At 50.1% G+C, this 27,476-nt stretch overlaps 1 protein-coding gene across 2 annotated transcripts in view; it reads right to left on the reverse strand.

The window, feature by feature from the left end:
• The window catches only part of ARHGEF16 (Rho guanine nucleotide exchange factor 16), a 75,444-nt gene extending 49,866 nt beyond the window's left edge, over nt 1-25,578 (reverse strand). Inside the window, exons 1-2 of one of the 2 annotated variants that reach the window (XM_020975487.2) lie at nt 25,150-25,578; nt 3,919-4,492 (exon numbers count right to left, since the gene is read on the reverse strand). In XM_020975487.2, coding sequence (XP_020831146.1) covers nt 3,919-4,470 — 552 coding nt within the window. In that variant the 5' untranslated portion in view covers nt 4,471-4,492; nt 25,150-25,578. Of the gene's footprint in view, nt 1-3,918; nt 4,493-7,080; nt 7,725-25,149 lie in introns of those variants that run through there. The other variant, XM_020975502.2, reaches the window with a different exon arrangement.
• Between the last annotated feature and the right edge of the window lie 1,898 nt (nt 25,579-27,476).

Raw genomic sequence — 27,476 nt, forward strand, 5'->3', positions numbered from 1 at the left:
TCCATGCCTAGAACACTCTCCTTCCTAACCTCTGCCCAGGAGTCCACTCTTCCTTCCTGTCCAAGCGCCATCTTCTATCATCTTCACTAAGCCTTTTCTGATCCGCCCCCCCCCCAACAACTGGTCCCTCCCAAATTACCTTCCAGGTGTCATGGTCTTCTAGAACAAAGGATAAACAACAAGGACTTTGAACGTAACTACCTTGAATGTAGTGGTATTTATCCGCTTTATATCTATGCAGGATATAGTTGTAGATGCATTTGTCTTTCCCTTTAGAAAGCAATCTCCATGGGAATAGGTACTTATTGACATTCTTTGTATTTGCCTCCCCTACACCTAACACAGTGCCCTGCACACAGTAGGTGCTTAATAAATATTGGTGACTGATTGCTTAGACTTCAGTTTTCTCATTTGTAAAATGAGAGAGTTGAACAACATGCCAGCTCTTAAATCAGCTCCAATATATAACATATTTATGAATGAATGGCAGGCCTCAGAGCCAGGAAGACACAGGTTCAAGTCTGGCTTCTGACTTGTACTGGTTGTGTGACCTTGGGCAAATCATTCTACCTCCTATGGGCAATTCGGGGGGGTCTAAGTGGCAAAACAGTTTGCCTGATGGGTGGGTGTGCACTGGTATAAAGTTTTTCCAGCATCTCCTACTTAAAGTTTTAAACTTTTCTTTGTATACCCAGTGTTTAAGTGCTTACTATGTGTTTAATTAAATGCTAGTTGACTGAGCAAATTAGATCATCTCTCAGGTCTTAAAATCTTCTGATTCCTGTGACTTTTCCAGACTGCCAAGATTCCTGGAAAAACGTGTGTGTGTGTGTGTGTGTGTGTGTGTGTGTGTGTGTGTGTGTGTATTTATGTGTGTGTGTGTGTGTGTATGTATGTATATGTATATATCCATGTTGTATAAAGCTGCAGGTCAGGAAAGAAAAAAAATGAAGAGGAAAACAGGAAAAAAAGAAAAAGAAAAAAAATTGCATACATACAACACACATATAAACATACATACGTTTCCCCAGGAATCTTGGCAGTCTGGTGAAGTCACAGGAATCAGAAGATTGTAAGACCTGAGAGATGATCTAATTTGGTCAGTCAACTAGCATTTAATTAAACACCTACTATGTGCTTAAGCTCTGGGGATAAAAAGTTAAAAATAATCCTTGCCATCAAGGAGCTTACAATCTAATGGTGGTGGGGATGGGGGGCAACATGCAGACAACCATGTACAAATAGTATATGTACAGGGTAAATTGGAGATAATCAACAGAGGGAATTCAGACAGTCAACAGTCAACAAACTTTCATTAAGTACCTACTGTGTACCAGGCACTGGGCTAAGCACTGGAAATATAAAGAAAAAAATAAAAAACCAGACCCTGCTCTCAGGAAGTCTCCAGTCTAATGAGGGGACAACATGAAAATAGCTATGTTCAAGTGAGATATTGACCGGATGAACTGACAATAATCTCAGCTGGATGGTACTAGTGTGGAGGGGGGCTGGGTCTCTTCAAAGAGGAAACTGACACAGAGCGAAAGTGACTCCAACATGGCGGCCGGCACTGGTCTTGCTCCACTATTCTGCCTCCTGCTAACTCTGACTTCGCCCTCTGTCATCCTTTGCCTTCTCAAATAAAAACAGGATTTCCTAATTAACACATTTATATCATAACCAGGGCCCTAGGAGGAAAACAAATGAGTCTTTCCAAGAACTGTCTAAGCAGCCATATATATGTAATTAATGAGTAATGCAAAATGACTCTCACCTAGCCATGAAACCCGTACCTCGAGCCTTCTAATTGGCAAGCACAGCCCACCTCCCTGCCTGGAATGGGCTCTCTCCCCACCCCCGGCCTCCTGTCAGAATCCCTAACTTCCTTCAATGCTTAGCTTAGGCCCCACCTCCATCCCTGTAGCTGCCACTGACTCCTTTGCCTGCTCTAAGGACCTGGTAATTGCTACATCTATGTGTGTATATATACACATGTGTGTGTATACACATGTGTATATATGTACACGTATGTCTATATGTAGGTGTAACTATACAGACACACACACACACACACACACTTTTAGGTGAATGTGCTGTTTTCCCCTAGTAGAATGTAATCTCCTTGAGGGCCGGCCCTATTTTGGGGAGTTCTTTGAATCCCTAGCACCTGACACAGTGCCCAGCACCTGGGTTGTGCCAAGGACATGCTTGATGACTGATTGGCTATTACCTGGCTGTATAACACGCTCTACCTACTACTATGAATGACCCTCCCCTGCTTAGTGAGTCCTGCTATTCTCCAAAATGAGCACATACACAGTAGGTGCTTAATAAATGCTGAACTTGGCCTACCACTTACCAGAAATTCATACTCCAATGAACAAATACATTCTATAAATGAGATTTACGGCCGGGAGATACCTTGATGGTCATTGAGTCCAGAGGTGTCAAACTCAGGCAAAGAGTGACCCAAATCACATTAAAATGTAAGTGGGAAATAATTAACAAGATAAATAAAAACATAATAAAATTGATAATGTTACTTTGTGGTTTTCTAAGTCATATGAGGCCCTCAGGGATCCCTCTGTATGGTTTAGGGACTCACGTTTCTACCTGAGTTCGACATGACTGATGATTTTGCCCAGTTCCCTCATTTTTAAAGCCTTGTATTAGGTAGGAGAGAGAAAAAGACAATGATGAAAAATACCACCGGGTGTGAGGGGGAAGAGAGAGGGACAGAGAAACAGAGAGAAAGAGACAGAAATAGAGAGAGGAAGGGGGGGGGAAGGGAGAGAGAGAGAGAAGGAGAGAGAGATACAGAGACAGAGGGAGGGAGAGGAAGGGAGGGAGAGATACAGAGACAGAGGAAGGGAGGGAGGGAGGGAGGGAAGGAGAGGGAGAGGGGGAGAGGGAGAGAGAGAGGGAAGGGGGAGAGGGAGAGAAATGGAAAGACAGAGGGAGAGAGAGGAAGAGAGATAGAGACAGAGAGGGAGAGAGGGGGAGAGGGAAAGAGAGGGAGAGAGAGAGAGGGAGGGAGGGAGAGGGGAAGAGGGGGGAGGGGGGGAGAGAGAGAAATGCAGAGACAGAGAGAGAGAGGGAGGGAGGGAGAGAGAGAGAGATACAGAGAAAGAAGCGTCCTGAGGAGGCAGGAGTAGGAAAGGCCTCTGCACAGACCAGCCAGAACCGAGCCCTGAAGAAAGCTGGGGATTCTGAAAGAGGGACCTGAAGAGGGTGGGTGTCTCGGGCCCAGAGGACAGCAGTGCCTAGGCCTGTGGGGGGAGGAGATCACCAGCCACACCTGACTGATACAAAGAGCGTGTCAAGGAGGGAGGCATGGGCTCTTCAGCTTCCAGAAGAGGCAGGATGGTCCAGTGGATGGCGCTGGATTTGGAGTCAAGAAAACCCAAGTTTGAATCCAGCCTCAGACATTTGCTGGCAGTGTGACCTTGGGTGAGTCCCCAGCCTCTGTTTCCTCGCCTGAAAAGTGGGGATAATAACAGCACCCACCTCCCAGGGAGGTTGTAAGGAACAGCTCAGATAACACATAGAAAGTGCATCTGCAAACCTTAAAGTGCCCTAAAATCGCTTGTTGTCGTTCTCAGGGTCACTCTTACTACCGCTGCACTGGCTGCTTGGCTCTGGACAAGTCAGCCCCTCTGCCTCACTTTTCTCCTCTGTAAAATAGGGATAATGCTAGAACCTATTTAACACGTGATCAAAGGAGATAGCACACGCAATGTTCAGGCAGACCTCATAGGGGTGTATCTTAATTATTATTGTCATTGTAGTCAGTGTTCTTATTATTAATCAATCCTACAATCCACCAGAGGCCAGTGTCCTAAAAGTGAGGGGAGAGTCGGGGCCCAGCTGGGGGGTGCCTCGGCCACCTAGGGCTGGCCGTCTCCCTGTGCTCTTTACCTTGTTCCTGGCTGGGCTCCGGGCTTGACCTTGGGCCGATTCCTCAGCCAGAGGTTTGAGGGTGGACATGGGCTTGGGCTCGGCAGGGCTCCCGAACCCCTTCATGGCCGCGCGGTAGGACTGGTTCCGCAGGTTCCGCTTCAGCGTCCCTCCTGAGGTCACATCCATGTCTAGGTCATCCAGGGAGAAGTTGGGGGCAGACAGCCTCTTGGGGTCCCGCCGGGCGGCCTCCTTGCTCAGAATGGCCTGCCCGAAGCTCTGGTGGCGGGTGGGCGTCTTTGCCTTGGTGGACACGGCCAGGCTCCTTGGGATCATCTGCTGGGTGCCCACCTTAAGCGCGGCAGGGCTCTCCGTGCTCAGGATGACATGGTGGGGTTCGCCCGGCGGGCGCTCCACCTGGAACGCGTGCTCCATCGACCTCAGGGAGCTCCGGGATCCAGGGAGCCTGGAAATGGGGTTGCCGTCCTTATCGAGGCGCAGCTCAGAGTGAAGACGATATTCCAGCAGCTTGGACTTCTCATCCAACGAGCCGTCTGAATGCCTTTGAGACATTGTGATGCCGGTGGGGTGGGTCCTGGTGGAGTTAAAGAGGCACCCCATGAGATGGAAACACAACGGCATCTTAGAGCACCCCTAACAAGGCAGACCATCAGGACCTGGGGTGGCTCCCTGGAGGGGAAACGCCTCACTGCCTTCTGGCAGCCCATGCCCCCCTCCCACCGCCACTTCCCTCCTGTCCCTTATCTCTGGACCTTCCCCAGCTGCCAAACAACAGAGGGCTGTGATTATAACACCACTATTAAACATCATTAATATAATGACATGATTACTGGGCAACCCTCTAAGAGGGGGGAGAAACAGAGGGGGTTCAGCTGACACTCAGGTCAGGGGTAAAGCCAAGCTGGGCATGAAGGGTGGCACACTTCCCTTAAGTGGCTTCTCTGGGGGAGAAAAACTAGGCTGGGGAAACTGAGGCATGGGGCCCAGGACATTATCTCAAGGAAGAGCCCAACACTTCATTTACCTATTGTGGAGTGGGACAAATCTGAAAGCGATCATTCCAGAACACATGGAACGGACCTTTGAGGCCATGGTTCAATCCCCTTATTTTAAAGATGAGGAAACAGGGACCCAACAAGAGGAAATAATTTGCCCAAAATCATTCAGGGAAGAGGAGTGATGTCAGCTAGGTGGTGCCATAGTGCACAGAGTACCAGGCCTGGAGTCAGGAAGATCCAGGTTCAAATCCAGCCTCAGACACTTCCTAGCTGTGTGACCCTGGGCAAGTCACTTCACCCTGTTTGCCTCAGTTTCCTCATCTGTACAATGGGGTGGAAGAAGGAAATGGCAAACCACTCCAGTGCCTCTGCCAAGAAAACCCCAAATTAGGTCACGAAGAGTCGGACACAACTGAAAATGACTGAAGAGTGATGCCCAGGAGCCCCAGCCACTCACTGCCACCAATCTTTTACATACAGATCTCCTCAAGGGGAGGCAATGCAGCATGGTGGTTAGAGCACCGGATGTCTACAAAGACATGGGTTCAAGTTCTACCTCAGACACTCCCGAGCTGTAGCACCCTGGGAAAAAGCACTCTGCATCCTTCTCTCAGTTTCCTCTTCTGTAAAAATGAGGACTCCATGACCTCTAGGGTCCCTTCCAGATCTAAATTAATGATTTTCCTCTTATTACTACTGTTATTATTATTAAAGTAGTAAGAAAGTAGAAAGAGCTGATCTCAGAGTCAAGAGCACTTGTGTTCAAATCCTGTCTCTGACATACGATGACTACATGACCTTGGGCCAGTCATTAACCCTTTAATGCCCCAGGCAGTCCTGAGTCTAAATTGTACAACGACTGCATCAGCGGAGGGAGTGTGCTCACTGGAGTTCCTCCTATCAATGAAAACAAGGATCTAATGAAGCAATCACTGCCTTCACGGCTGCGCGGCTACAGGGGGCTGCACGTCACCATCTCACAAGGACAACCCGGGCCAGGACCCCAAAAGGCAACGGGAAGGCAAATGATGGCCACAGAGTAGATCACCCAGCCCACTTTCCTCATCTCACATCTGAGGAAACTAAGGCTCAGGGTGAGGGGACTTGACCAAGGTCCCCTAGGCAGTAAGAGGTCCTCTAGTTATTCCAAATCCAGCATTTTTTCTACTTCATCCGAGAAGGGCACATGGGATCAGAAAAGCCGGTGAAGAGGTCCCGGGGTGGGGAGAGTGGGGGGACATCGGCTGGGCCGTCCAAGCTCTGCTATGATCCCCATAAAATTCTAAAAGAATGTCCCAGTTCCTGGGCAAATCTCACAGCAAGGCAGGGGAAGGATAGGGAGGCCACACTGGGAGAGACTATAGCACCTGCAGAGACGCCTTCTCTCCTTCTAGAATCCCCCCAGAATCCCCGGCTCCCAACCTTCAAAGCACAGCGCCGGGGAAGTCTTTCCTCTACCCACCCCCCAGCCTCTCCCTCTTGGCACAGTAACCCATGCACTCAGTCTTTACTTATCTGTACACTGGTAGCATCCACCCACCCCCAGAATGTGAACTCCTTGAAGGCAGGGCTGTTTTCTGTGTCCCAGACACACAGACGGGACAAAGGGCGTGCGTGCCATCAGGACCCTCAGTGTGGACTCATCTTGTCCTTGGCCTAATCAAGTCCCTCTTCTTCATTCTGGTTTTTTTTTCCTATGTTCAATTGCCTTTCCCCAAGGTCCCCCTCTTCTTATCAACTTCTCCCCTCAAAGTCGCAGCTGATCAGGACTTTTCTAGCAAGCTTCCCCCCCCCAGTCCGTGCCCCAAGAGGAAAAGGTCTCAGACCTCCCTGTTTCTGCCCCTATGACTAATCCAATCAATATTTATTAAGGGCCTACTGTGTGCCAGGCACTGTGCTAACTAAGGGCCGGGCTGCTGTTGTGGGTGAGAAGAAGCCGGCACATGCCTAGTCAGCTCCGTACCACAGGGAGCAAGGATGTTTTCGGGATGGTGTGGCTGGGAGCCCCCACTGTGGCTTGGGGGAAGAGAGGACTACCTCAAGAGCTTCAGTCTAATAGATTTCTGCCACTCTGTACCCCGGTGGACTCCCTCAGTCCCACCCCCCTTCCCCACGCCCCTCCCACTGTTCCCCACACCCACCTCCCTGGCACCAAACCTCTCACCCTGCTTCCAACGTGGCACAGTAGAGCGAGCGCCAGACCTATCAGGGTGTTTTTCTCAAAATCTCAGACGAGTGGAGCTAAACAGGGCCTCAGCCGTCATGGCAGCAGATGAAGAGACTGAGCCCAGAGTTAGGGGACACACCGGAGGTCAGACAACAAGTCAGGGCACGACCAGGAGCAGAGCCTAGATGTCCTGATTCCCAATCCCTCACCCTTCGGCCACATTGACCCAATTAGAAGGAAGCTCCTCCAGGACGGGGGCTGCGCCTCATCTTGTGCGTCGCCTAAATCCAATTCATTTGCATGGCATGGCATCACCTCCCTGACATCATGGTCCTCTTCAAGAACAAATAGCAACCCTCCCCCACAGAGGATGGGCGGGCAGGTCATCTATCAGCAACATGTGGAGGATGAGTCAGGGGCCATGGAGGTCAGAACTGGAAAGGTCCTCATTTGACAGAAGAGGAAAGTGAGGCTCCCTACAGCCTAAGATAGCCCAGCATAAAGGGAACAGAGGCAGAGCTGAGATTTGAACCCAGAACCAGACTCTTCCCACTGACGCGCCCTGTCTCCCCTTTGGATTCTGAACTTCCATAATTCTGACCATCCTCTGGCTCCACGTAATTAATGAGCTTACTGAAGCCTTCGGAAGGAAGAGGAGAGCACTTTGAAGCTGCCCCAGGATGGGGAGTCCTCAGACCAAACAAGAGGGCTAAGGGCCAACATACAGATAAGATACCATCTCTCCTCTCTTTGTGACTCAGCCTGCCCAGGGGCACCCCCTGCGCCTCCCCTGGGGCTGCTGGGACCACTGAAACGCATCTTGGAGGAGTCACCCATCCCTGGCACCCTGGCTTACAGGAATCACGCCCCGGCTTCCCAGAAAGGGGGGCCGAGGCCTCTGCATCTGCCTGCCTCCTACACCAGGCCTGGCTCAAGGCTGTCACTGGGGGAGACTCGGGCTGACAGATCGAAAGTGAAAGGAATGAATCCACGCAGATTTACTGTGAAGGCAGGAGCGAGGGCTCTCTCACCCCTCCCTCTCCTGAACCCACCTCTTGCCTGGAATCCTTCCCATCAAGGCTCAAGCTCAGCTGCTACCCCCCCACCAAGGGTGGGGAACTTGAAGCCTCGAGGTCACAGGTAACCTTCTAGGTCCTCAAGGGCAGTCCCCACCCCTGCCACTAATGTCTTGCTTCCACATTTAAATTATATCTGTGTGTATGCATGTACAAATATACACACATACATATTAATATATTACATTAATTTATATGCTCATGTAACTAAATTTACATAAATTTCACACATTAGTATTTTATTATATCTAATATTATATATGTTAAAAAGCATATACACATATTAATTATATTGTATAATAACAATAATGATAACATAATAGCTAGCATTTATGTGGTGCTTACTATGTGCCAGGCACTGTGTTAAGGGCTCTACAAATATTATCTCATTTAATCCTCAAAACAACCATGGGAGGTTGGTGCTATTATTACCTCCATTTTACAATGGAGGGAACTGAGGCAGACAGAGGTTAAAGTGACTTGCCCAGGGTCACACAGCTAGTTAAGTGTCCGAGACTGGATTTGAACTTAGCTCTTCCCAACTCCAGGCCTGGCATCTATCCACTTCAACCAATCTCTGTAAAAGTTGTTTCTTCTCTCACACAGACTGTAAGCTCTTAGAGGGCAGGGGCTATTTCAATCAATCGACAAGCATCCATTGGGCACTAATTGTATGCTTCATAAATAAATTCCAGGGACACATCTTTCTGTCCTCTGTGCCTGGAACACAGGAGGCGCTTAGTAAGTGTGTGGTAATAAGTGTACGGGTGAATAGTGAAGCTGAAAGACCTCAGAATTAATCTCTGTGACTTGATTTCCCCATCTGTAACATGGGGGCGATCAGGTGTGGGGTAAAGACTAGTCTATTTACTCTCCATTCAAACGAGACAATGGGGGCTGGGAGGCAGAAGAGCTGGCATCTGCTATCAATTCTCTCACAAACCCCCTTGGCCAAGTCCCAGAGTGTCAGCTTCAGAAGGAACCTCAGAGACCACTCGGTCTAATAACGCAGCCCAGCAGGCCTGAGAAGGAAGACCGCCCCCCCCCAACACATGGGGAGGGGGCCTGCTTCTCCAGCCCCCGCTGAAAGCCCTCCAGGGACAGGGAGCCACAACCGCACGCTGACTGTCCCTAAGCTTCCCCTGTCGGGGTCGTGGGTTTCCGGATGTGTAGAGCAAGGCTGCCCCCCGGCCATCCCGAAGCCCCAGGCGAGTAAGCTCCTGTTTGGACCCCGCATTAGATGCCCTGGAATCCGACACGGGTGGAACAGTCCTCACCCTCACGGAGCTTTCATTCTACACGGGGACGCACTATCATCGGTCTCCTCAACAGCAGGGCTTGTTTCCTCTGTGAAACAGACACAGTCAGGGCTTGGCATACAGTAGGAGGTTAATAGACGCTTGTCGATTTGCTGATAGGTAAGTACAGAGTGAATAAACACAAAACCCAAACCAGGCAGTTTGGGAGGGAGGGCCCTGGCAGCTTCATGGAGAAGGTGGTACTTGAGCAGACCCTCCAAGGAAGACAGGGGTTCTATTAGGCTGAGACAAGGAGAGAGGGCATACCAGGCAGGGGGAGCTGAGCGAGACAAAGGCACAGAAGTGGTAAAGACTTATTGCTATCAGAGCGACTTAATCTGAATCGGAATCCAACGAATCAACCAGCAAGCATTTATTAACTGCCTACTGTGTACAAAGGTCCCACAGACAATAATCCGTAAAGCCTGGGATTCAAATTCAGGTTGAGTCCAATTAATCACCAACCAGCATTTATTAACTGCCTGCTGTGTGCAAGATACAGTGCTAAGCAGTGGGACACAAAACCAATTAAGCAATGAAAGCTCATTAAATGTCTCCAGGGTGCTACACTGGGGATAAGTAACTAAAAATGAAACAATTCCCCTTCCCATGGAAGTTACAAAAGGAAGAGAAATCCCTTGGATTCGTCGGGCTTTTCCCACTGTGCTAATTAGGTCTACAAACGGTCTCTACCATCCTTCCCAGCTCGGACACTCTCTGATGGCAGATGCTGGCGAGGACAGACCTCTAGTGTCCTGAGACAGTGCCCGCCATTCATGCCTGCTATTTTCCCTGAGAGGCCCCAGGCTCTAAGCTGCTGCCGCGGACACATATCTCTCTGTTTAGAGGCCAAAACCGGGCTAGAAACACCCATTGATGAAAGCCTGACCCAAACCACCACACGTCGGACCCAGGCTGGGCTCTGGGACCCTCACGTGACCTCGGGGAAATTCGTCCCTGCAGGCCTCAGCTTCTTCCAGGGGGACAGACTTGATGATCTCTGTGCTCCCTCTTCCAGCTGGGAAATCTCTCAAACTTCCTTAACTCCTTTCTTGCAACAACCCACTGTGAAAGCAAAACTCTGATTAACCCCATTTCAGAGAAGGTAAAACTGAGCCTCATTTCAGCACTCATTCAACAGGCATTAACTGAGGGACTGCTAGTGGCCAGGTGCTGGGGATGAAAAGATAAAAAAATAAAGATTAAAGAAAGAAATAATCCCTACCTTCAAGGGGCTTACCATCCTTTCAAGACAAGAAAACATACATACATGTAGCCCAGTGTCACATGTCCAGAAAGCGGCAGAGTTCACACTTCAACCCAAGTCTTTCCTGCCCCCCAGATTCAGTGATCTCAATGAAATAATAACAATAAAGAATGATGACAATGGTGGTAGTAATAATAACAATAATGATGATGATAATGATAAAAATAACAATAATGATAATACGAAAGGCAGAGTAAAATAGAGGCATCCTTGGATTCAGGGTGACCTGGGTTCAAGCCCCGCTTTTTACACATGCTGTCAGTGTGACCCTGGTCAATCAACCTCTCCGAGGCTTAAGCTGCTGAGAAGGTGACGATCTGCACAGGCAGAGGGAATTTCTGCACCTGGGAGTTCCCTACACCAGGACCCATTCCCTCTTCATCTTCAGCATCAACACTTGTACCATGTTTTAAGTTTTAGAAAGTACCTTACACATTACCTCATTTCATTGTCGTTCACAACCCTGAATGGGGGGAGCAGCTGGGAAAGGTAAGGCGTCTTGCCCTCGGCCACCCTGCTGGTGGAGACCACTACCCACTAGGCCACCTAAGTTAATTGCCTCTTATCCCCCCCAACATGCCGCCTCAGTGGTAGAAGTAAGTTCGTATATGTCTCCAATTTCTGGGGGACAACTCTGACCCAAAGAGGGAGTGGCCCTGTAGCAAAAAACGCCCCGCTCGGGTCACTGGCACAGTCTGGAAGGATCGAGGAGAGGCCACCCACTCCACCTTAACTGAATAGTGGGCTTTTCCTAGGATCAGGGGCTGAACAGAAACTTGCAGGGCAGCTCTGTTCTTTTATAGCAGAGGAAGCTGGGGCCCCAAGATTGGGGAGATGAAGCAGACAGAGCACCAGGGCCTGTCCCAGACTCCACGGTCCACTCAGTGTGTGTGCTTGTGTGTGGGTGTGCATATGGACATTCCACATTCTAAAAAGAGTCCTAGGACCATATCCCCGACATCAATTAATCAACAGCTATTTATTAAACACCTGCTAGATACCAGACACCATGAGAAGTGCTAAGGACGCAGGTAAAAGAGTGAAGCCATCCCGGCTTCCAAGGAGTTTCCATTCTAATGGGGAGATAATAATGACAGACACAAATGGATCCAGCAGGAACAGCAGGGTAGCTCGGGAGGGAGGCTGCCTGTCTACAGCGTGGGGCTCAGACTCGAACCAGAAGGGCAAGGGGAGGTGGGGGCCAGAGCGGCGGGTGGGAGGAGCAGAGAGAAGGCTATTTTGGCTGATCTCGGAGGGAGGGGGCCGGAGACCTCCCAGGCCAGACCAGCCAGGATGGGTCAAGTACAAGAATGATAACAGAATTCCATCCCGACGTGAGTGATCATAACAAACGCGGCCACAAGGGCTAGCTGGCTCTGAGTTTACACCAGGCTCATCTAAGTCCTGTTATTCAGGACCACTAATTACGTGCTAAGAGATGGTGTCCAAGTACGCACCTCGCAAGCTATTACAGCTTCTTTGTGAATATGGCATTAGAAGCTAAAAGGTATCAGGATTGAGGGACATCCTGTTTACCCACAAATATTTACGTGACAAACATTGGTGCTTCACTTATGTCTCTGTGATGAGCTTATAAACACATCCTGCATAATTAGGATGCAATAAGAATGCACAGGCAGCTCAGGGCAGTGCACAGAGTCCCTGGAACCTGGGCCCTGCCCCTAACTTCCTCACTGCCACCCCAGGCCCACCCCAAACTCCATCGGCCAGTCATTTCATTCCTCCCCTCCCCTCTTCTCCTCTCTGCACACATATGTACACGTACTTATATGTGTGCATTCAATAATTATATATATAAATGTGTGCATATATACATGTGTATAAATACACACATGCACACATATGTATACAGATATATACTCAACACACATATATACACATGTGTGTATGTGTATACTGTGTCGCGTGTATATGGTGCATACATATATACATGCGTGTGCGTCTACGTGTGTGACTTGCCCAGGGTCACACAGCTAGAACGCATCTGAGGCCAGATTTGAATTCAGGAAGATGAGTCTTCCTGACTCCAGGCCCAGCACTCTGTGCACTGAACTATATGTGTGCATGCATGTATATGTAAATACATGCATGTATATATGCATATGCACATATCTATAGATACGTACAGGCGTGTACACACACACACGTCTAGTGCAGGGATGGGTTCTATTATTATCCCCTTTTTAACAAGTGAGAAAGCCAGAAGCTCACCTTTATGTAGCCTCTTAAAGTTTGCAAACCGCTTTACATGCCTTATCTTATGCAATCCTCACAACAGACGAGGACTGGGATGTGCCCAAGGTCATAGTAACAGTTGTTAACATTCTCAGTTCTCTAGGCAAAGTCTCTAAGATTCTAAGTCCCGCATTCTTCAACTGTTCTGTGCCCTGATCCCGCTGGGCAGTGTCTGGGGAAGCCTGTGGACCCTCAGAATCATGCTTTTAAATGCATAATATAAAAGGAGTAGATTGCAAACCAGTTCAAGGAAATACAGCTAGGAAAATATTTTGAAAAGCAAATTCACACTCCCCAGCCTACAGACCCTGATTTAGGGTATACAGAAGAGAGCGACCTGTGTAGGGAAATGGAGCTTCCTCACCCCAGAGTGCCCTGCTCCAAGGGAATCACTGGTCCAGGCCCTATCCCCATAAAGAACTTGAAAGTTTGCAAAATACTTTCCCTACAGCCTCCCACTTGCTCAAACTATCCTGGTGAGGTGAGTACTACAGGCATGATTAGCCCCATTTTACAGACAAGGAAAAGTATGGCTCAGAGGTTCAACAATTTACCCAGGATCACCCAGCCAGGAAGTGTCACGGGTGGAATGCCAACTGAGATCTCTGCTGACTCAGTGTCCAGCTCTGTCCATGACATGACTCACCAATTCCCCTCCCCTTTCCCGCTCCCCCCAAACTGACCAAAGATTTCCACCAGCACTGCATGGCTCCTGGCTCACTCAGCCTTTCACCTGGGCACATTTGCCCTATTTCCTGGTGGGCACCATGCCCTCCTGGCCCATACCTCTACAGATCCCCTTCCATGCATGTGGGTGGGCCTCATTCGGCCTCCCTGCCCCCACCCTAGGTCCCAATGTCCTTCCTGCATTCCCTTTGCCACAGCCCCAGAAACTCTCTCGGGCCCTCATCTGCCCTGGTAAGGTCTGCTAGGGCTGTTCAGGTTTCCATGCCCCTCCCTAAGGCGGCCTACATTTGCTCTGGGGTCAGAGATGCCCCAATAGAAACCTGTTTGGTGAGTGCCGTTCCAAGCCTGTAAGCAGCTCTGCCCAGAGGTGTGGCCCAGCAGGGCCAGGCTATACCCTCTGGGGCCCAGCCACACCCCCTGGCCTCAGGAAGTCAGCCAGTGGACCCATAGCACCTGCCTGGCTCTGCCCATCCGGGCACAGACCTAAGGGGTGAATGAGGGCCCCACTCTAGGATGCTCTAGTCCCAAGGGCAAGGTGCATGGGACACACTGGGCTGTAACCCCAAGCAAAGGCCTAGGAGCCACCTCAGAAGAATCCATGTGAGCAAATCTCACTACCCCAAGCAAGTATTTATTATGAGATCAGCACAGTACCAGGCACACAGTGGGCACTTAATGTTTATTAAGGGCCTACTATGTTCTAGACACTGGCAGACTAAACACAAAATGAAGCAGTCTTTGTGTTTAATGATCTTATGTTCTATTTTGAGTGGGATGGGGGCAACACGAGCACACAAAAGAAAACACTAAATGAAAACTAGGTAACTTTGGGGCACAGGCACTAACAGCTGGGGAGACCCAGAAAGACTTCATGTAAAAGGCGGCCCCTGAGCTGAGCTCTGAAAGGGAACCAGGGCGTCTAGACAGGTGGAGGTGAGGAAGGAGCACCTTTCAGGCATGGGGGACAGCCACTGCAAGTGCTTGGAGATGGGAGAAAGTACAAGACAGGTGGGGAGGGGGCAGGGCCACAGAAACAAACAGAGGAGGACTGGGGCGTGGGCAGACCTGCGCTGCGATCCTGGGGCTGGGTGACCGTGGGAGAGTCCATGTCTCCCTGTAAACGAGGGGCAGGATGTGAATCCCGGTCCTGACCCCTCATCACAAGCCGGAACCTCTCCGGGCCTCAGCTGCCTCATTGCAATAAGATGGGGAGGGGCAGACGAGGTAACCTCCAAAGTCTCATGACTGTGACCCCAAATGTGTGCAGCTGAAACTTAGTCGGGGAAAGTGAGCACAAATACTTCCATTCCTGTACAAATCTGCATTTTAAAAAGCACGATGAAAACTTCTCCAGTGGGTGTGTGGTGACATGGAAGGAGACAAGTGAGGAGTCAGGGGAGCCCTGGGTTCTAGTCACGGTGTGCCATGTGACCTTGGGAAAGTCACTTCCCTCCCCTGGACAAATCACCTAACCTCTCCAGGCCTCATCTGGAAAATGAGAAGGCTCTAAGATCCCTTTCCCCTCTAATCTATGATCCTTTAGTTGACCATAGTCAAGCCCTTTAACTCTTTGCCTCAGTTTTTCTCATCTGTAAAATGGGGCTATCCCATTTTACACATTTCCCACATCCTGGGTGCCTGAGAGGCTCAAATAAGAAGTTACAAAGTGCTCCGCACATGCCAAGGTTCCATGCGCCAGTCCCCAAAGCTCTCTTGCCTTTATTTTCTATATACTTCTCTGGGTATGTATCATCTTCCTCTATCGATGGTAAGCTCCCTGTTTATTTTTGGCTCTGTACCCCCAGTACCTGGCACACGATAGGAGACACTTTGAAAGTTCATACATTGATGACAGAATTCACCTGATTCACCAGCATCCCCACCCCATTTCCTGAAACTGAATCCCCTTCTTCCCTGGTTATACTTAGGGGGCTCCCTATTCAGTCCCCAGGAACTGATCTCAATCCTTAATCCCTTTCTGTCCCTCAATGATTTTTCTTTTCACACTCCTGGTTCCTTCAGGGTGAAGACAGCCCTTCCACCTTGACTCGGTGCCCCCCACTCCAGGGAGTCACCCCCCAGGCCCTCAAACACTCCTAGGGCCACATCTGTGACTCCACAGCATTTCACTAACTCAGGCCCCCAAATCAAAAGGAGGCTCTTAAGTACAGGTAGAGAATCCCCAGAGTTGGAAAGGTAACTTAGGGATTGTCGTCCAACCCTCTCATTTTCCAGACAAGGAAACTGAGGACCCAAGAAGGCATATGACTTGGCTAAGGTCACACAGACTGGAAAGATCTAATTTAGCCAGGATTTGAAGCTGGGTCCACTGATTCAAACCCCAGCACATTTTACCAAGTGACTGGCCAAGGAAAATTAATCTGGGGCATGCATACACACACACACACACACACACACACACACACACAAATGTGCCTCCTTTATAAGTAAAAGAGGACTAAATAATCCTTCAATGAACAAAGAATCACAGCCATTTCATCACCCAACTCATTGATAATCACATCAGACAAATCAGCGCTGAGCACAGATTCCTGGGGCACTTCATTATAGACTTCCCTCCCCACCATGGACCCATCATCAATGCTCTTTGGGTCTAGTCATTCTACCACCCAGGAGTGAATCTATGTACTGCTGTCTAGCACTTTCCACCTCTCTCCATATTTTCCAAGAGGACAGCATGAGACATTTTAGCAAACACCTCGCTGGAAATCTAGGTGAACAGAGCTGGGTAATCCTGGCAAAAAGGGATCCTGGTTTGCCTGGAGTGACCTGTGCTCCATTGGGAGCCCTACGCTGGCTCTTTGTGACCGCGGCTTCCTTCCCCAGATGTTCACGGAGCAGCTCCACACTCCCAAGCTCTGGAATCGTCTCAGGAGCTCAAGCCAAGCTCCTCGATCTAGTTTACAAACCTTTTACATCCGCAGGGTTTTGAAAATCCGGACAATGGCTGCCCTTTACTAGCCCTGAATTATCTCTCCTATCCTTAATTATCTTTCAAATATCGCTGACAGTGATTCAAGAACCATATCCACTCATTCTTTCTGTACCCGAGGAGGGCACACACCTGGGTTAGGTGACTTGACTTCGTCTAGGGCAGCCAGATCCTACCTCTTTAAAACTGCTTTTTGGGGAGGGGTGGTATCAACTCCCTAAGGAATAGTTTTGCTCTGGGCTTTACTAGTCCAAAGGCGATGCTTTTTGGCAGAGAAAACTAAAACAAAATCACGATTGGGAAGTTCTGCCTTCTCTCTGTGGTCAGTTTGGTTTTATCCATCAAACAAGCATTTATTAAATGCCTACTGTAAGCCAGGCATTGTTAGAAGACAAAAATCAAACGGTCCCTGCCCTGCAGGGCTTTACAATTCTTTCTGAGAAGATGCTTCCAGTCCTTTCCACCCATAGCAACATCTTCTCCCTTCCATGATCCTCTTCCTTTCCCTCTGAGGAGTTAATCCTTTTGGTTCCCTGCCCCCACCCCCTCACTAGCTCAGTTGTCCTTAGCTTTCCCTGAGGGCCATCTCCAGTTGTCCAGATCTATAATGGACCCAGATGGCTCTGGAAGATAAAGTGAGGCTAGTGACTCTGCACAGCCCTGCCTCACTTAAATCCAATGCGCGTGCGAGTCACGGCATCATCTTCCCAATGTCACCATCCTCTTCGAGAAGGAAGGACAAACCTCTATCACCTTAGGTCTCCCCACCAGCCAGTGTTTATTCTGGGCACTCCTGACCCTACCTTTACAGGATCACGGCACCCTTTTGTATTCATTCTGTTACCTACCCTTGCTTATCTTCTCAAAGACACCACCACCATGAAGCTGATCGGCGAATTCCCTGTGCCTTTCAGTCTCTCAAGGCAGCTGTCATTCTTCCTCCTCTTTCAGGCTGTTTCTCTGTCATTTTGAGCCCCTCCGCCTGTAGAATTTGAGGCCACTGGATGCTACCTACCCCTCCTCTGAATCCCCTGCCCACGACAGGCTATAATGAGAAGGACTGAACACTCCTAGGACTTATGGTGTCCAGCAAACCAGAACAGCCCCAGTCGCCACCTGGGTTTCCTCTCCTCTGCCACTAATACGGCATAGTCACCCCCTGCACCACCCCCAAGATCCCTCTCTGATGTCACCCTGGGTCATGGAGGTGACTCTGCCCAGGGTCCAGAAGGCTGGAGAAAGAGAGCAACAGCTCTGATAAGGGCTACAAAGCCAGACATGTAACACGGGTTTGACGCCAGCTGCCATCAGAGGGCTGGGCTGGCCAAGTTCTGGGAGCCGCATCTCCAGGTTGGCCAAAGAGTGCCAAGTCTGTCAAAGGCCGCTTCCAAAGGAATAGAAAGAGGGCTTGTGATCTGTGCTGGGGGAACAGGGAGTGCTCTGAATAAATCACAGGCTCTTGAAATACTGAATAATCATGACCAATGAGAAGGCATCTGCTTACGGGAAGAATTCAGGTTTCTACAATAAAGAATACCATCACATCATAAGATGCAAGAGCTAGGCCTCCAAGGCACCTCAAAAGTCATTTAATCCTGCCCCCCCATTTTACAGATGAGGAAACTGAGGCCCTGGGTGGCAAAGGGACCTGCCTAAGGTTATAAGCGGACAGATCTGTAGCTGGAAGGCACCTGAGGCCATCTAATGCCTCCCCCCACTTTACAGATGAGAACACTGAGGTCTATGGAAGGGGAGGTGACTTGCCTGTGAGTAAATGTCAGAGAGAGGATTTGAACCCAGGTCCTCTGATGTGAAAGCCTGAGTTCTTTCCAGCATTTTCTTCCTAATAACCCCTGTGAGGTTTGAGTCAACGTGCCAACAAACGTTTACGAAGTGCTAAGGCTGGGAATACAAATACGAACAGAAGCAAAGCCAGTCCCTGCCTTATCGTATCTCAACATCCCCAATTTATGGAGGAGCAAACGAAGAACTGAGGAGCCTGAATGACTTCTCAGAGGCCACACAGCCCCTGAGTCTGGAGGCCAGAGCCTTGCTCTGCCCCTGCTTGGTGAGCGACCTTGGACAAGTCAATCTCCCTAGAGAAATGAGGAGGTTAGACTTGACCACCCGAACAGTCCCTTCCAGCCCTGACATTCTAGGGTTAGACGTGCTTCGAAAGCGAGGCCGCGGTGATTAAGTGTCAATTAAGTGTTAAGAGCTGGGATTTGAACCCAGGGCAGCTGTTTGCTGCATTTTCTATTCCAGTAAGCTGCCTCTTTGATGGAATGCCCTGGGGATGGACCAGGTCAATGTGGGCATCATGAGGAAATCTGGCACCCTGGCAGAGGCGGCCACGGAGGGAGAGAGCAGCTGGCAAGTTAGGAAGACTCAGGCACAAGGCTTGCCTCTGACCCCTCCTGGCTGAATGACCCTGGGCAAGTCCCTTCAGCCTCAGTGTCCCAGGGGACTCTCAGACTAGCAGTTTGAGAGCAGGGGCTGATCTGCAATACTGAGGAAGCTGACCCCTCAGAAACTCCCCACACCAACAAAATCACAGGTTCAAACCAAAAAACCGTGACCCCCCCCACCAAAAAAGATGGAAGACTGAGGGTTCTTGGCTTTCTCTGCCCTCCCCTAAGGGGGACTGGCCTGGGAGTTACAACATTGCTGCCTGGCAACCCAATCCAAGAAGTGTGCAAATGCTGACCAGGGGCCGCCAGGCAGCGACATTCAGAGGCAACATCAAGGAAAAAAGTCTCTGCCCTCAAGGAGGTGATGGCCTATGGAGGCCACATAATGAGGAGATACAAGATAATCTGAGGGGAGAGAAAGGAGAGGGGGCAGAAAGAGAGAGGAAGGGAGGCAGGGAGGAGAGAGGAGGAAGGGACAGAGAAAGAGGAGAGTGAGAGGGGAGAAAGAGAAGGACGTAGGGAGAGGGAAAAAGGAGGGAAGGGGGAGAGGGAAAGAGAAAGAGAGGGAGGGAGGCAGGGAGGAGGGGGAGAAAAGAATGAAGAGAGAGGAGAGAGAGAAGAAAGGAGGACAGAAACAGAGAGAAAAGAAGGGGGAGAGAGTGAGAGAGAGAGGGAAGGAGAGAGGGGAAGAGATGGAGGGAGAGAGAGGCAGGGAGGAGGGGGATGAAAAGAGGAAGAGGGAGGACAGAAACAGAGAGAAAAGAAGGGGGAGAGAGAGAAGGAGAGAGGGGAAGAGATAGAAGGAGGGAAAGAGAGAGGGAGGAAGGAGGGGGAGGAAAGGAGGGAGGAGAAAAAGAGTGAGGAGGGGACATAGAGAAAGAGAAGGAGGGGACATAGAGAAAGAGAAGGAGGGACAGAGAGAGAAGGAGGGAGAGACAGACAGACAGAGAAAACATGCCCTCAACAGCTCGAGGTCTGAGGAAAAGCTTGACTCAGGCTGAGACTTGAATGAAGAGAGGGATTCTACCAGTAGAGGAAATCAGGGAGCACTCCAGACACACAAGAGACAGCCCGTGCAGAGGCAGAGGTAGGAGCCGCGTGGCTAGAACACAGCCTGTGAAGGGAAGTACCAGAAGGTAAGTCTGCAGCCAGACCACGGGGGAGCCTGTAAACATTGGGGCTGAGGAGGCAGGCTTTTGTTTCTTTGTTTGCGTTCCCAGATGGACTAGGGAGCCACTGAAGATTTTAGAGCTGGTGTATTAACAGGGTCAGATTTGTGCTTCTAGGGTCAGCAATGTTCCCGAACACAACAGCTGGAGATGCAAGCTCCAGGGCAATCCCCGGACAAAGAGCCGTTCTCCTGGTTCACCAAAACAGGGCTTGTTCTAGGCAGACCTTTACATTTCATCATAGAGGTGGTGTGGGTGTATTAGATAGAGCACTGAGCCTGGAGTCAGGAAGACCTGAGTTCAGACGTGGCCTCAGACACTGCAACCCTAAGCAAGCTGCTTCACCTCTTGTCTGCCTTGGTTTCCTTAAATGAAAAATGGGGGTAATAATAGCGCTCACCTCTCAAGGTTGTTAGGAGGTTCAAATGAGGTAATATCTGCAAAGCACTTAGCACACTGCCTGGCACATAGTAGGTGCCCCTTCCCAGCATGGTACAGTGAGCAGAATGCTGGGATTTTTAGTTTGAGGTTCAAATTTCAGCAACTGTGGACTCCCAGTGTGGCTATAGGTAGGTGCAGTAACCTCTGAGAACTTCCACACCCTCATCTGTAAAAGGAGGGCGGGGGAGGGCTAACAGTCAGGGAGCCAAGGCAAGTGCCCTGCCATGGGACAGAGGCAGTAGCTGCCGCCGGCGATGAGCAGGAGGGCACCAGGCTCTCCTTCTCTGCGGCCCGACGTAAACAGCAGATAAAAGCAGAGAGAGCCAGGACGGGCCAGGAGAGCTGGTGGTTATCAGAGACGGGCCTGTGATGCTGCGCCTGCCAAGGCTGTTTGTTTGGGAAGGAGAAAGAGCTTGTGATCGCCACCCAAGATCCTGGGGTGATACAGGGCCTGTGTTTCTGGAGCCTCTTCCTGTGTTAGCGCAAACAATGGTGCATATAGAGACGCAGAAAGAACGGACTTCAAGTCTGGTGACCCTGGGCAAATCACTGGCTCCCATTATCGCATCTGCAAAATGGGTATCATTATACAGGTCTGCTGCCTCGGGGTTGCTGTGAGGAAAACGTTCTGCAGAGATTACAGCCAAATGTGAGTTATTGGGATGGTAGAACTCCCTGGGAAGACCCTGTGTTGGACTGTGTGTGTGTGCGTTTAAGCTGCCTGAGGTCTGGGGCACAGAATATACCAAATGATTGGATAAAAAGGAAGGGAATAAGCATTTATTAAGCGCCTACTATATACCAGGCACTGTACTTTATAAATATTATCTCATCTGATACTCTCAACAACCCTGAAACGTAGGTGCTATTATAATTCCCATTTTACATTTGAGGAAACTGAGGCAAAGAGGTTAAGTGACTCATCCAGGGTCACACAGCTAGTAAGTGTCTGAGGCTGGATCCGAACTCAGGTCTTCCTGACTCCAGACCCAACACTCTATCCACTGCACCATCTACCACACAGCAATGACTCTAAGTTACAAGGTCAGAGTTGGAAAGGACCTTTCAAGGCCATCAGGTCCAATCCATACTAGGACAAGAATACCCTGAAAAACAAGCATGAACTTGTCAGAACGTAAGGTCCTTAAGAGTGGGATTGTTTCATTCTTTGTATTTTTCAGCCCCAGTGCCTAGCACAGGGCCTGGCATATAGCAGGTGCCAAATAAATGCTTGCCTCACTGCCCCCTGAGAAGGAGTCATCCAGTGACGGGGAGCTCACTCTGTCCCAACGTGGCCCATTCCATTTATAGACAGCTCTCATTAGAAAGAAGATTTTCCTTGTGTGGAGCCTATACCTGCCTCAATTTAACTTCCACCCAATGCTATTCGGCCTGCCCTAGTAGCTCTGCAGTCTCACAGCTCTTTAAATGCTTAAAGAAAGCTATCCTGTTCCCCCTTCTATAGTCTTGTCTACACCAAACATGCCCAGTTCCATTAATCACCTGCTGTATGGCACAGACACAGTCTGACACCCACATCCTCAGTGACACTTTCTGGACCTCTTTCTGCTTGCCCAGGGGGCGCCAGGACCAGTGATTGAGGACCTGAGCAGTCAGCACCTTGAGGACCCCGACATCGAAGAGAAGCTACAGCAATATATGACCTCCTCGGGGAAGACCAGGCCTGGGAATCTTCAACCATCAATTCTACTTGGTTGGTGACCCTGCATAGATTTTTCCCCCAGTATCTGACCCCCACATTTCCCCAAGAGTTGAATGGAGATAATACTGATACACAGCATCTTACACGTGCTCAAGTGCTTCTGACTTTTAAAAATATTTTCACATGGATTATCTCATTTGATTTTCCCTGGGCTCCGTGAAAGAGCTGTTATCCTCATTTGGCAGATAAGTAAACTGAGGCCTAGTTTGGGCACCTAAGTGACTTTCTGGAGGTCAACTCTGATGGTTGGTCAAAGAGCTGGGTCTAGAATCCAGTAGAAGTCCTGTGTTCTTTCCATTAGACCAGGGCTTCTTAAACTTTTTCCACTCACCACCCCTTTTCATTTAGGGCAGTGCATGGCCTGAAGGCACGTGCAGTGCAAAGTGTGCATGCTTTGTGTTCAGAACCAAGGCTGCAGGTGAAGTTGCAAGACGAAACAAGAGCAAACACTGCCAGAAACACCTCGGATTCATTACGCGTTTGATTTTTAATTAATTTTTTGTGGTTGCACATTCAGAAACCTTTTACTATTGCCAAATGGGAACCCCACATGGGGCCGAGACCCACAGTTTAAGAATCACTGGTCTAGACCACAATTTCCCCTTCCCATCTCTCAAGAAAGGGTGGGGAAAATGATACAATTCCCCTGAGTCCCTCTCTACTTGTGAACATAAAGGCACCCAACCCCCAGAGATTCTCCCTGCAGCAGGCTCTGCAGACACAAGGCAATGCATTATCACCAGCACACAAAGCATTTCTTACAGGAAGGAGATAAAGATGTAAGCTATAAGGCTAGTCTCTAACAGCCAGCCAGAAATAGAATCGGCCAGAGTTCAAATGAAGACGCTCGCCCTCCCCAGTGGCTAGGCCTACACGGGAGGCTGTAGTGAGGACTGGCCCTCCATCCATAATCTTGGATTCCCGAAAAGAGCCGGAGAGAATCGGGTCCAAAATACCTCTGGATGCCTTTCTGTGGTGTGGTCAGCGTGGAGGGAGGGAAGCAGAGAGGCTGGGTGACCCACTGGACAGAATGCTAGACTTCCATCAGAAAGATCGGAGTTTGAATTCCACCCGTAGGGAGTAAATAGGTGGGGACTGTTGACTAGTCATAATCCCTCTGAGTTTCATTTTCCACAAAAGAAGACAGAGAACACCACCCACTTCAACCAGTGTGAAGATCAAATTAGATAAGGTTTGTAAATGTTTATTAGACAAGTCCCCAGATCTCTCCATGCTCCAGGCAATCTCTTAAAATTCTAAGAGGTAGTGGGAGTTCCTCATACCAAAGAAATCAATGAGGTAGGCTAAGTGATACAGTGGGCCTGGAGTCAGGCTTCACCTGAGTTCAAACCCAGCCTCAGACACTTATTAGCTGTGTGACCCCGGGCAAGTCACTTAGCCCTCTTTGCCTCAGTTTCCTCATCTGTAAAATGAGCTGGAGAAGGAAATGGCAAACCCACTCCAGTATCTTTGCCAAGAAAACCCCCAAATGGGGTCAGGAAGAGTCACACAGGACTGAATAATAAAAAATATTCCAGGAATTTCCCTAATCCGTGGGATTACAAAGAAAGGTAAAAATAAAATAATCTCTTCCCTCCTGGAGGTGATGGGGAGGTGGGGGAAGGGCAGGTAAATAACTAGGCACACATAAGATCTCTGCAGAGGGAGTTCGTAGCAGCTGCAGGGATAGGGAAAGGCCTTCAGATAGAAGGTGGGGTTTGAGATCTATCAAGAAAGAAGCCAGGGAAGCTAAGAAGCAAAGGTGAGGAGGGTGAACCATTCCAGGCCAGGGAGAAGGACCTGGCTATTGCAGCTGGCTCCCAAGGGGAAATAAGGAGGACTGGGAAATCAAGAAGAGGCCGAGTTAAGAAGGGCTCTGAATGCCAAACCTAGGCGTTTGATTCTGGAGCTCACTCAAAATACTGTGATTTAGATTAGAAAAAGACTCTGGCTCCGGGCCTCATCTTCCTAAACTATAAAAAAAGGGGAATAATAATAATAATAACAATAGCATCTTCTTCACTAGATAATAAATGCAAAGCGTTTTGCAAACTGGAAAGCGCTATAGAAATGATCGCTATTTGCATGGGAAAGTATTGAGGGTGGCGGGAGGGCTTTTTGAAGGATCTGGCGCAAGGTTTTCCCCTCCCCAAGCCTCGGAGAAGCCCAGCTGGAGGGCAGCAAGCCGAGCTCCCCGTCTCCGCCCGTTCCCACTGGAGAGGAGGTCTCTCCGAGCCTTTCAGCTCAGTTAGGTAATAGATTAACTCTCAACAGCCCCTCCCCAGGGACTCAGCCCAGCCGAGTAGGAAGTCCTTCCAGAAGTCTCATCTCCGCCCACCTCCCTCCAACTCCCACAAAAAGAACAAAGTGGGCGAAGGGAAGGGGAACAGGAGACGAGGAGGGGCACCCCGGCCCCCGAATCCAAAGCCGGATCGCAGGGGCCAGAAGGCACCTATGGCTGGCCAGGACCAAGCCAAATTCCTGGGGAGGACGGTAAAAAGACCGCCCAGCTGGCTGCCAGGATCCCCCGGTCCTGCTGCTGTCCCGGGGCAGAGCACCCTTCCTTCCCGTGGGTACCCCACCTTTCCCCTCAGACTCTGCACGCGCCAGTTGTGGGGTCACCATCCCCGACCTCCCTCTTCAAGCCTCCTCCGAGGCGCGCCCAGAAGCCACAGCGCCCCTCTCCTAAAACGTGCAGGGGGAAAAAAGTCCTGAAAAAGTTAAGGGAAAAAAAGGAGTCTCCGGGCCGGCCGCGCCCTGCCCTGCCCCGCGGCCGCTGTCTCACCTGCGCCCGGGCGCAGCCCCCGGGGAAGCGGAGCGTCCAGCGCCGAGCGGCTCCGGTGGCGTCCCGTCCGGTCCAGTCCAGGGCAGTGCAGCCCGGCCGTCCCCTCCCCTCTCCTGCGCTGCTCTCCCCTCCCACTTCCTGTCCGCCCGCTCGGGATCGCGGGGCTGGGGCTGTCTGCGGGCTGCAAGAGCGGCCGGCTGCCGGGCCAGGGGCGCGCTCGTAGCCGGCTGGACCGGGTTGGCCCGGCTGCTGGGGGTCCGCCGAGCCTGGGGTAGGGAGGAGGGGGCGGGGCCGGCGCGGCCGCACCTGCCTACCTGGCGGCCGGGGCGGGGCTCACCTGGCTCGGCGCTGGGAGGGGGCGCTGTCAGCCGGGACCGCTGGGGGAGGCAGCGAAAGGGCTGGCCGAAGTCCGAAGGCCCGGGCCCTGTGTCACCGCCCCACCCCCCGCCTTACCTGCTGCGCCAGATAGCGAGGAGTCCACGTGACGGCGGAGCCGCACGGCCACCTCCTGGGGCAAAGTCCGCAGCCCGAGCCCGGGGCCTCACGCACAGCACGCGCTAGCTTGGGTCCGGCTCTGTCGTGGCGTTCTCCGCGAAGCTGGCCCCCTCCCCTCCCCTCCCCTCCTCTCCTCCCAGAATTAGGAGGCGCCCTGACTGGTCCGCTTCCGCACCGGGCCCCTTTCCCTCTCCAACTGGGCTCAGGTGCCCCCCTCCGTCTTCTCCAACTTCTGAGGACGCTTTAAGAATATATATGTGTGTGTGTGTGTGTGTGTGTGTGTGTGTGTGTGTGTGTGTGTGTGTGTGTGTGTGTGTGTGTGTGTGTGTGTGTGTGTACACGTGTGTACGTGTCTACGTCTGTCTGCAAGAATCGAAGAGTGTGCCTTGTAGATTTGAGTGCGTGCACGCCAGGATCTATGCATGTAGATCTGCATGCATATACAGATTTATGCTCACCTTTATGCGTGGGAATTCACATGCAAGCCTGTGTCTACAAATATGGCTTATGCATCTGTTTATCCTTGCACACATATGTTTGCAAGTTTTGTGTGTGTGTTTATGTGTATGCATGCCTGCATGTTTTATTGTGTGTGCATATGTATGCATGCCTACATATGTGTGTCTCTTCCAACTTATCCCTTTCTATAGCTGTGCATATATTTGGGTAAGCTTACGCGTGGGCAGTTCTGGACTGTACCTTTTTCTCTCTAGATACAACAGCAACTAATTCAGTGTTATCAAACCTAGGCCAGGGATTCTGAACCTTTTCTGTGTCTTGGACTCCTTTGGCAATCTGGAAAAGGCTATGGACCCCTTCCCGGAATCATGTTTTTAAATGCATATAACAAAAATATGTAAGATTACAAAGAAAACCAATTGAATTTCAATAGTTAATATATTTTTTAAAAAAACAAATTTTCAGGTTAAATAAGAACCACTAATGCAGTAGGTCCTCAATAAATGTCTATGATTGATTTGTCTTTCTATGCAAATCTGTGATTTCATGTTGTCCTCCCATCTGCTTCCCCCTCCCCCCACCCCAGTTCTTATCTACCCTTCCCCAAGCTTCCTGACCTTCTCTGAACAGCTCTGATAGCTGTGCACTTCTCTGGGTCCCAGGGAAACAACTACTTCCTCTCTATACCCAAAGCTTTCTCTACCCCATCCCTCCATGTTGTGGGCCAGGAGGGTGCTTCGGGTTACCTTTTCCATGTGATAGAGGTTCATTCTTTTTCTATCCCCTTAAACCTTCCCTAGGCTATAAAATTAGCAGTCCCTGTTCTTTTAACAAGTTCACTTGTCCATGTCCCTTCATGAAATATGGTGCCAGGAATCAGGGACCCTATTCTAGATGCTGGGGCAGAAAACACCCCATTGGTTTCTTTTATTGGGACTTGTGATTTCCTTAGTGGGAGGAGCTCGGAGGGGGAAGGAACTCAATTTGCCAAAGCAAATTAGACGTTCCTGGAGAGCTGCCTTGGGAGTGGGGAGTGGGGGCTGGGCACTGAGGGGCAGCGAAGGGATTGACCAAGGTCACCCAGCTAGTCTGCCTCACAGGTGGGTCTTGAACCCAGGGCTGTCCTGATTCTGATTCTTCTGGCCAGGTCCTCTGAGCTATGAATGTCATCCTTCAATTCATGCCGCCAGTGACTGTGTTAGCTTTGGGGAGAGGGCTTCATATTTGGCATCCTGGATTTATAGCTGAAAAGTCCAACTTTTTCAGTCTATCAATAAATAAGCATTTATTAAGCACCTACTATGTGCCAAGCACTAAGCGGTAGGGATAGAAAAAGAAGCATAAGACAGTTCCTGCCCTCCAGGAGCTGACAG

Source organism: Phascolarctos cinereus, unplaced genomic scaffold, assembly GCF_003287225.1.
Source record: "Phascolarctos cinereus isolate Bilbo 61053 unplaced genomic scaffold, phaCin_HiC Scaffold_726;HRSCAF=1367, whole genome shotgun sequence".
Taxonomy (NCBI): Eukaryota; Metazoa; Chordata; class Mammalia; order Diprotodontia; family Phascolarctidae; genus Phascolarctos; species Phascolarctos cinereus.